Source organism: Procambarus clarkii, chromosome 31, assembly GCF_040958095.1.
Source record: "Procambarus clarkii isolate CNS0578487 chromosome 31, FALCON_Pclarkii_2.0, whole genome shotgun sequence".
In the NCBI taxonomy this organism is placed as follows: Eukaryota; Metazoa; Arthropoda; class Malacostraca; order Decapoda; family Cambaridae; genus Procambarus; species Procambarus clarkii.
The window spans coordinates 12618138-12629002 of NC_091180.1; the positions used below are offsets into that span (position 1 = coordinate 12618138).

At 45.6% G+C, this 10865-nt stretch overlaps 1 protein-coding gene across 2 annotated transcripts in view; it reads left to right on the top strand.

The window, feature by feature from the left end:
* The window catches only part of IntS9 (integrator complex subunit 9), a 103798-nt gene extending 93612 nt beyond the window's left edge, over positions 1–10186 (top strand). For both annotated transcript variants that reach the window (XM_045743066.2, XM_069334351.1), the window contains exons 11-14: positions 3255–3362; positions 4076–4261; positions 5249–5404; positions 9872–10186. In XM_045743066.2, the coding sequence (XP_045599022.1) occupies positions 3255–3362; positions 4076–4261; positions 5249–5404; positions 9872–9988 (567 nt within the window). In that variant the 3' untranslated portion in view covers positions 9989–10186. The remainder of the gene's footprint in view (positions 1–3254; positions 3363–4075; positions 4262–5248; positions 5405–9871) is intronic.
* Positions 10187–10865: the final 679 nt, after the last annotated feature.

A 10865-nucleotide genomic window follows, 5' to 3' on the forward strand; every position in this document is an offset into this window, starting at 1 on the left:
ATGAAGCCGAAAGCTGAGGAACCTGCACGTGAAGCTGGGAAAGGCCAACATCCCGAGAAAGCACTGGAGCGAATAAGCACGAATTAAGGTGCTCAAACTCGCTCCCCAGGTAAACCTGCATAAAAGTAGCAGTTTCCCGCCAATCAAGCGTGCGGGTCCGACAGAACCCATGCCACGCCCCCAACGAAAAGAAAGGGCAGTCTGCCAGCCAGGAAGACTCCAGAACCTCCAAACGCACCCAAAAACGGGAAGAAGAACCGAACTCAAACGAGGACGGATCCATTGGGGAGGCATAACCCGGGTCTCGCAAGAGGTATGCAGCAAGAGCTTCCCGAGCCACCTTCGCGGAGATACGGGAAGTAGCAAACCCCTGGAAAGACGGAGCCGAGGTACCCAAAGGCGCCCGGAACCGAACCCAAATCATACTCATACAGGGAAAGGGAGGGTAAGAAAACCCCTCCCCCAGCAACAATAAACCCCGCGGGGAAGGCAAAAGCACCCAAGCGGGGTCACAGGGGGGCCCAAGGCCCCCAGGTCGACTCCTCTCCAGCCCCAGGATCCCCTACGTCGGGACCCGGGGCAGAGCCGTCCTCCAAACCCTCTACCCTGAAGAAAAGGTAGAGTCTAAGGGAAAGGCAGACAAGAAGGGGGTCTGCTGGTGGGACCCAGAAGCCTCGGCAGGAGGAACCGGCTCAAATGCCTCCGTCCCCGACCCAGATGGGGCAGCCCCCAAAGCAGCCCGAGTCTCACTACCAACTAAACCCTGTGCCAAGGCCGAAACCCGCATACGTTTTAGAGCCGGACACAGGGGGGGAGGTGCAGGAAGAACCACAGGGGAAGGACCAGAGGGCGCGGCTGGAGCCAAAGCCATAGCGACCAACGCCCCCAGGTCAGGGTCCCTAAAGCCAAAACGGGGCAGCCTCGGGGCATCCGGGTGGGAAACCAACCTAGCGCGTTGCAATAACCTAAACCTAACATGCAACGCTGATGCTGCCTGTACCCTAATAGGAACATCCTCAGAGTAAAACTGGAGCACAAGGAGAGAATATGACTCGCAAGACTCCGGGTCAAAGGTGTCATTGACCCAACAGGCAGCATGACGGAGGCAAAACAGGTGACTGTCACCCTGAGACAAAGGCACACTGCAACCTTCAACCCGCACAAGGCAGGCTGGAACTCGGGAGACGCATCCATGGGTACCCGAGCCCCGACGGGTTTCCAGGGCCTGTAGGTTAACAACTACGGGAAGCCCGGGCAAGGTGTTGCTAACCAGTTAAGAAACCCAAACAAAACAAGGGTAAATGATAATACTGAAAACCCCTGGGACGTGTACAAGCACGGGGGCCTAGCAGAGGGCCACCAAAACAATACCAGGGGAACTATGGGCCCACGAGGCAGAACCTCCACCAGGCAAACAAAAACAAAACAAAAGAAAAACCCCGCAAAAGTACACCGTCCCCAGAGCAACAGGAACCGGTCGCCGCTTAGGTGGCATGCCGCGCAACACCTTGATGCCCTAACCAGCACAATACCACTCCCTACCCATTCCAAACAAGGGCCCCAAGCCCCAGCTGGCCCCAAGGGCGAGGCAAATACCGAGCAGCAAGAACCCCTATGGGAGCGGTTCCCGAACTCCCCAGAGAAGATAACCCTGACACGCAAGGGCAGTACTCACAGGACGCCTAGGGAAGGAAGCCCCTAGGCGCATGCAGCCCCGGCACTGATGAAGTCTCCTGACCACCGCACACCACACAAAAACAGCAGAGAACGCCACATGAGGCAAACACCGCCAAGGAATTTAAGGCCAGAGAAGCGTCTATCCCGGTTGACACTAGCTTGGGAACTGAAGGCAGCCGGCGTGGTGAGGTCCGGGCTCCCCCGCTCCCCCTACAGGGGAGGGGAGGGCTGCGCGGATGACCGGCGTGGCAGTAAATTGATTGTTTGATTGTTTTCCTTGGGATTGTAGGGAGTTTTCTACCTCTCTGTTCGGTTTTTGTTGTAGTTTCTTACCATGTGGGGTTTGTTTTGTTACGCCTACCTTTCTGGGTGCCTAACCCCGGTCGATGGCAGATAAGGAAAACCCCCAACCATATGAGGTTTTCCAGGGCCATTGCTCCCTGAAACCTCTCTGAAGGGGCCAGGTTCTGGCGCTGGTCCCTGGTAGGTCTGAACTCCATAGCTAATGTCCCGGTCTAACATAACATACATTAGCCCGATAAGCTCTAGGGAGCCGTAGGGGCTCCCACAGATAAAACAGTTGAAATAATTTGAAAAACGGACAAATGCCATAAAGGTTAATTCAGTGTTTGTCAGGTAGGCTGCTCCATTATGACAATCTTTGTGTTTCAAATGTGTTCCATTTGTTTTGTATTTTTCATTTATTTCTCTATAATGGAGCAGCCTACCCGACAAACATTGAACGAATCTTTACGGTATTTGTCCGTTTTTCAAATTATTTCAACTTTTCTTTATTTTATTTTTTTTTTATATTTTTTTTTTAAGAAACATAGAGTAGCCCACCTGCCAAACACCAAACGAACCTTTTTGACATTTGTTCAGTTTTTCAATATTCTTAATTTTTTCATTTTTTTTTTTTTTTAAGAAACGTGGAGCAGCCTACCTGACAAACACTGAACAAACCTTTTTGTCATTTGTTCTTTCTTTAAAAAAATTAATTTAGTTTTTCTACAAAAAAGTCAATGCTTTGCAACATTCCAGGATCAATAGCATCTTTAAACAAAGAAAAATAATTTATTTGCATTGACGGAGGCGTCTGAGAATGTGCGAGAAGCAGCCCGCAATCCCACAGTGTGGTGTTGACATTATTCAAACGAGCGGTTGCCTAACGAGACAAATTGTCGGCGATTGGGGCATTCGTTACCCAAATTGGTCGCCATTTGAGCCGGTCATCACTCGAAGTTCTACTGTACTGTATTTCATAAGATTCAATACTGGGTTTTTATTTGAAGTGCTAGTGCACTGCTTTTGATATAACAAATTTAACAGATTGAGTTCAGTTCCATGTAGATTGAGTGTATGGTAGATTTTTTTTTTAAGTATAGATCCTTTGAGATGGGGTAATTGCAGATTGAGCATAGGTAACTCATTTTTCAAACATCAACAAATAAATGTATATTTTATTCAAGAAAATGTCAAGTAACTTCAGTAAAGTATACACACATGCAAATTTAGCCCCATGCATGCACACACACATACATGCATGCGGATGTTTTATTTTGTTTTTAATTATTCAGGCAAGAAAACTGATCAATGAATTAAAACCGGGCAAAATAGTGGTGCCAGACGTGTACCTGCATCCCCCGAGTAACGCACCACACCGCACAGATCTCATGCTCAATTTGGTAAGTGTTGCTCATGTTTCAGAAAACTCTGGTGCATTTATCTCTGCTTTATGAATACCCTTCTATAATTTATAATTACCTAAACAGTTGTACTGTATAGCTAAAAATTTGTATTAATGTAATCGTAGGGATAGTTTATGTAAATAATAATGATTAACTTTGGTGTCAAGAGTGCAGTTGAGTAGAGATATGGCATATATTTCTGAGCTATTACATTTAGCTGCTCCCTAAATTAATACCCGCGGTGTCCAATAGGACGGGATCACACATCTTTATTACTACTTCTTCCACTGCCATGTCTGTGGCTACTTGGCTACTTTCACCCCTCACCTGTTCTTCAGCCTATACTTTCACCACATCTATATCTTCCCAGTGATATTGGCTATAATATTTCTTGAGATGGAATTTATTCTAGACGATTGTTTAAATTTCTCCACCATCAAGTACTTGACCTCATAATGCTGGTGTCAAATGTATAGTAAAAACTTTGCATAACGGAGCCAGAGTTCTATAGTAGCTCTTGAGCAAATGTGACACTCAAATGTTATAGAAATATTTCCTTATATAATGTGCATTTATTCAATATTATACTTTTATCATTGGGTAAGAAATAACAATTAAACATTGTAGCAATAAAGAATTGCACAAAGCAAAATACAAAAAACAGCACTGTAATGCAGTTAGAAAGAAATACTGTATGTGTTGACTCGCAGGACGAAACGCCACTGACGTACAGTGAGTGTCAGGTACTGAGCCTGGGGATCCACCGCCGCTTGGAGACCATGAGTCTCTCCGCAGACTTGGCACTCTCCCTCAACCCCAGCACCATCAGGCCTGGGCTCAACACGGCAACAATTACTGCAGCACTTCACATCCAGGATAACAAATATGTTTTGAAGGTATTTGACAATGATTTTACATCCTCGTATGATGTACGAGGAGTGGGATGTACAAGGAGTGGGATGTACGATGAGTGGGATGTACGACGAGTGGGATGAACGAGGAGTGGAATGTACGACGAGTGGAATGTACGAGGAGCGAGATGTATGAGGAGATAACTAGAAGCATAGTGACACTGGTGATGGGGGCTCCAGATGCGAGCACGTGTAATACAATAAACAAGGCTGGTGAAGGTTGTTTTTGTAATTTTATAGTCATCATTGAGGTGAGATAGTGATACACACAGGCTTACTGATTATGAAAGGAAATGAAGGTGATGTGATTTACTATAGTTTACGATAATTCTCTGTTATTAAAGAACCCATCATCATCATTATTACCCCTGCTTCCCACTTCCGTAGGGGGTGAAGAAATGTTGTTTTGGATAAAAATAGAAAAGCAGTAGAGTAAATATTTGTAAGTTTTAATGCAGTACTACTGTACTGTATAGTACAGTACAGTCCTGTACAGTATATTCAAAATGGGATCTTAATATATTCCAAGTGCCATCCTAAAATATTCAATATGCCATCTTGGAACATTCAAAATACCATCTTACAATATTCAAAATACCATCATACAGGTGGAAATTTTGGACATTGCTGTTAAAGTTCAACTATTGAATGTTCTGCTGTTTAAATAGATTCTGATTGTTGTATTTTGATTTGAATAAAGAAACTGATTAAGAGTGTGTGTATAATAAGTATTGAGTTATTTTACTGCAAGTGTTGGTAGATATTTATTTTTCAGTCTTGTGTGATGTCTCAAATACTGTGCCATCTTCTTATTAGGCTTTAGCCAGCATTACTTATTTTTGCCTAGTAAACATTTTAGTGAGAATTAGTGGTAGGGCAGAGTGTTTTTGTTAAGATTGTTTGCTTGATTAGTAATATGATTGTCATCATATCTGCAAGAAAAATATTGTATGATAATTTTGCAAATTTCAGCCCTTGGAAGATAGCGATGAAGAAGGCTCCAACAAGTTGCCACGCTGTTACCCATATGGCAACTTGAACGTAGATGACTTGGTGCAGCGTTTGGCTCAGGCTGGCCTTACAGATGCCAGGGTAGAGGAACTAACAGGGGTGTACATCATAACGCTGGTTGGTAACCCATATTTCTTCACACCATTTTGAGTGTTAACATGATCAATCCTAAATTTTGTGGGAGACTCTTGTGGTTCCATGAAGCTATACACTAAGATAGTTCCCATCTACTAGGCCACATGAGCAGTGGGGTTGTATAGTCCTACAAGGAACCAGAGTCAGAACCTAACCCTATGACAGAGGTGCAGGAAAGGGTGACAGTTTGCCACCTCATCGGGCAACCCATACTCACACTAGGCTGTTTAAAGCAGCAGCTGTCCTGCCCAGGCACAGTCATCAATTTTAGCATACAGTATTGTAAATAAAAAAATTGGTTTGCTCTCATATGTAAATTAATATTATACATAAAATTTCTATGTATAGTTATGCATAGGTTAGATTAGGTGTTTAGGGTCTGTTGGCAATTACAATATTTGTTGGTGTTGTTGATTTAAGGGCGACGACGATCGTGGGATCGGATGCGCCCCGGCGTACCCATTACGGGTTAATCGCAAAGCCCGGAAAGCTGAAACGCCAAGCCAAATCGCGAAACAAGTGACACCAATCACTGGAAACTAATATGCCATATGGCAAAGAAACACAGACAGGCAGATGATTGGGGAGCCCCAGGAGTCCCTCAGGGTGACAAGTGCCGGCCCAGCCCCACACAGAGAACACTGGGTAGCAAAGCCAAAAACTTAGCCCCCAACTAAAATGCAAAAGTCATCCAGTGTCTCCCGGCAGAGCAGAAGACAACCGCCCACCACGACTCAGGGCACACCAGGAGCCCACCAAGACCCGCCAACCCCTGGCACCTCTTGGCCAAGCCGGCGCCGTACATCGTCACCCTGCCGGGAGAACCAGCCAGAACATGTAAAAAAAAAATCTATCGACAATCATGTGACCCAAGGCGATATGTACATCAGGCATCGTTCAACCGGACCATTGAATAGGGATGCCATACGGCAGTAGCAAAAGCTAAAACGCGAAAACAGAACGTGATCCGGCGGCTCCCAGGCAGAGGAGTTGTCCAGACGTCCGCTCGTCGTCCAGGTTTAACCAGGAGTCTTACAGTATTTGTATATGAAGTACGTGGGTGAAGCATTTATAGAATTGTGGAACGAATAGAGGATGTGAGCAAAGCATTTGTTCTGGAAGTGTTCGGATATCATCAGTTGTGAGTCATGTGTAAACTGCTTTTCATTCATAAACAGTGGATTTGGAGGCTGGATTAACGTGCTTGGATCTTTGTATGCGAGGATGGGCTGCACCAGGGAAAGGCAACCAGAAAGTCAGTGAGTCAAAACTAACCTCTGCTAGTTTCAAGAGACACCAAAGACTCAAAACCTACCTAATCAACTCCTCCTAACTATGTAAACAAATGATTGAATTCACTTTCAACTGGCGTGAGCTCATTCCCCCTACTCATTTGGGGGAGGAGAAAAGAAGTTGCTTTTACTCCCTGCCAGGGTCTGAGCTGTCAATCCTATCACTGATGCAGTGATTCCCAGGACACCTCTCCTTTTGGTAGGCTCCTCTTAACACTTTCGCTCACCCCGCGCGCCACCCCTCGACAGGGCGATATGGGCCCCAGAGTGTCACGGAAGCGCGCGTTAATTCCGAAAAGTGTATACTCTCTTCAACTTTGTCACCTCAATTCTCCTTCTACGAGATTAAATTTGGTATCATTGTGTTCGCAATAAAATTCTCTACAGCACTAAATGCATATAAACTCCAAAAGCCCGGCTAATTACCCGCAGCAAACAGAGAAAGTGCGAACGAGTTACCCGGGAGCGCGCAAACGGGATAAAATGTTTTCACTATTTTCACTCTGGTCACCTCAATTTTTGTCCTAGGTCTTTCATTTTGGTCTCAATGGGTTCGTAATAAAATTCTCTAGAGGAACATTAGCCTATAAAAAAAAAAACCTGGTCACGCTCCAACCGCCGACGAGTTGAAGACGGGCCACGTGTTAGCCGTGAGTGAGTGCTCAGAGGCCTTCCTGCTACACTCCCAATTCCTACCCTTTTCAAGCCTTTCTTTCGCAATTTTCTTCCTGGAAGGGCCTTGTTCATGATTACTATCCATCGTGGAGTAAGTGTAGATAGTTTCTAAAGCCGCAGTAAGAAATATAGCCACGGAAAATAGCCGAAATGTTCACACGTTTGAGATGCGAGGGGAAGCGACATTGGTCACAACAGTGGAGCAAAGACAATGGGCCCACGGCGTGTGCCAAGCAGCCTGAGGGGGACGAGGCTCAACAAAGAAAATGGGAAGACATCGGCGCACATTTTAAAACCAGTCCCCAAAAAATCGGATAAAAACCTGATTTTTGGCGAATTTTTAAAGTGGATGACGCAATGCTGCGTCATCCCCGGCATTACCGCCAGTAAACGGATGACGCAATGCTGCGTCATCCCCGAGCGAAAGTGTTAAGTAGTGTGGTGTTTGCCCTTGGTGGCTGTTCCTGTACACTGTGCCAGGCATGAGCCTCACTTTGTGAATGCTTGGAGCTGTAGGTGCTCAGGGTTACCTTCCCTATGTGCTCCTTAGCAATGCTGTTGCATTGCCAGAGTTATCTTCTGTGGAGTATTTGGGAGTCACTCCCTCAGGAGGACCTCAGTGGTCCTCCTCGCTCATGGTGGTTCTCACCCTGAGTGAGTCAGGAAGCTTATGGCTTCTGTCTTGTCTCCGGTCAGGCGTGACTTTGGCTTGTGGGGCGCACTGGTGGTTCATGGGCTTGCCTTCAGCACACCAAGGCTGGCCTTCACAGCTGTGTAACTCAGGTTTTGTCGGCTTACTTTTAGGTCCAGCATAGTGTCCCCAGTGGTCGAGTGTCTTGCTTGGTTTACCCCTTAGGCCCCGGAAGTCCCCTGCAGTTTCAGTGATCCTGTGGATATCATCCCCCCTCTTCCCAAAAATCTGCTATTGCTTCATGGGAGTTTGAGGGTTGTTTATTATCCGTGTCATGCAAAGACAGTCACTCGCTTTGTCTCTGCTACTCTGCCTGCTGGGTTGGTGACACCTTCAGCCCTGAGTCTTGTGAGGTTTGCATTTTCCATGTGACTTCTTTCTGACCCAACTGATGAGGTTGGGGTTTACCAGGCAGTGACTGTTTTGCATATTCATTTTGCAAGGTTGCAGCTGTCTAGGTTATGTGCCTGGTTGCATACCCCAGACCTGCTCCATTTGGTGTTTTTGGACTCGGAATTGGAGGTAATGGTGAATTCCACTCTGGCGCCATCTGCACCTCTTCTTCCTTTTCCTTCAGGCTGGGTTTAGCTTGGGATGTGGCTTGGCTATCTCTGGGGAGTTGTCCCTTCCAAATTGGGTGTGGAGGCAGTTGAGCTGGCTGGTTCCACCGAGGCTTCTGAGTTTTCCTTTCTGCCAGCCCCTCCTTCCTTTGAAGCCTTGGACTCTGCTTTATCTATCCCGGGCAGTGGGCATGATGCTGGCTCTGGCCCGGGGGCCCCTCAAGTGAGGTTTCCGAGGCATGTGGAGGGACCTGTCTGAGATGGGCCCTTGTATCCCTTTTGACAAAATGGATCCTGATTACCTCAGAGGAGGTCTCCATTTGCAGGGGGAGGTGTTTTTGTATCCTCCCTCCCTCTCTGTACACGTTTAAGTGTGGCTTTCTGCAGGGTTCAGTTACACATGCCTTTTGGTCCATTGGGATCATCCTTTCCGGAGGTTGCTTTCCTCTTGGGTCCCCATCCTGTGGTGGCTCAGGAGATGCTATTTACATACCTGCTGCAGGACCCAGATTACGCCTCCTTGATGTACCTGGCCTCTTTTGAGTTTGGGCTCTCTCTCGGCTGGCAGGCAGTCCTTTGTTCATGCTTTCTGCTTTGCACAGCTTTCATTGTACCTGCACACTCTAGTGGTGAGAAGTGTTGACCATGCTGCAGGTCTTTCTGGGGGCCTTCCTTTTGCACTCCTCAATGACTACCCATTTGCTTCAGCACTTTCTTGGGATGTGGATCTCGTGTAGCTTCCTTTGTTGTTATTGGCGGCGCTTGTGGCCAGCAGTGGTTTGTTTTGTTTTTTTGTTTTGCTGACTTTTGTTGACTTTCTGGGGTGCCTTTCCCAATTGGTGGCATAAATGAATAACCAAATCAATTAAGGGCATCTCTCTCTGCAACTCTGTGAGGGGGGGGGACCAGGTTCTGACTCTGGTTCCTGGTAGGCCAATAAAACTTCACGGCTGATGGAACCTAGTACAGTAATATGGCACTCTGTAAGAAATAGTAGTTTCAGGGAGCCCCCAGGGCTCATTGACATTTCATTACATTCAACACTGGTCTTTTTATTCTCTAAGCACTTTCAGGTACTAAGATATATATATTTCTTCGTATTATAGATGGAATCAAAAGCTTCAGGCCATGCAGTAATGTGTTAAGTGCTTCTACCTTTGCTTAGAATTTTACATTTAGGTTAAAAAAGTTTAAAGGGTGTTGAGATAATTTGTTACGTTTACTATTACAGGCAAATGCAGATGTGATAATAAAGATCAGCGATGCCTCCACACACATCATCTCCAGCAATGGTCAGCTGCGGGAGAAGCTTAGAGACATTCTGCTGGAATGTCTTGGCAGCTTCTAAGTCTGAATGCTGGCCAGCTGTGGAAGAAGTTTCAACTTCATGCTGGAGTGTCTCCTTGGCTCTTGACCACAATTAACATTTCATGTAAAATAATAATATAAATATGTTTAGGAATAATCAAGTTTTATTGATAAATCCAAAAAAAATTTTCTAGCATTTACAGTTTTACATGCACAATAAAAGTCTTTTGCAGTATAATGTTGTAATTTTTACCATTATGATATTGTATAATGTAATTGCATTTTTACAATTTATACATGATAATGTAACACCTCGGTTTTTCAATCTACTCTGTGATGGTGAGAAGTAAAGCAAAATAAAAGGAAGAAGGAGGGGAGGGGGAGGGAAGAGAAGAGAGGGGACAGACATAGATAAGGTTGAAGGGGGAACTCGTCTGTCTGGCAACAGAAAACGAGGGGCGCATGGGAAGAGGAGAGGAGGAGGAGGAGGGAGAAGGGAGAGTAGGAGTAGGGAGAGTAGACTGATTATTATTCTGTCTATGATGTTATACTGATGTTAATTTTACTTTACATATTTAAGCTGCCACCATCCTGCCAGCTCTGCCACATTTTCCACTTCTACTAAATAATGCGATAGGAAGCACCATTTACTGTATCTTTACTGAATAAATTTCTAAGTAAACCCAGCTGGTGAGGTGAGAGGAGGTGGTGCGTGAGCTACTCTCACCAGGCCACACCTTCCCTCACTCTCGTTCTTCATTCACCTTATGGCGCCCTCACTCTCGTTTCTCACTTTATCTCTACTCGAGTTTTCCATCTAGTTATTTCTAGCCTTAGCTCTTACTTGAGGGGATATTGATTCAAAAAGGAGGAATTGAACAAAAGTCAAGCTTGTTATTCTACACATAGACATTTAT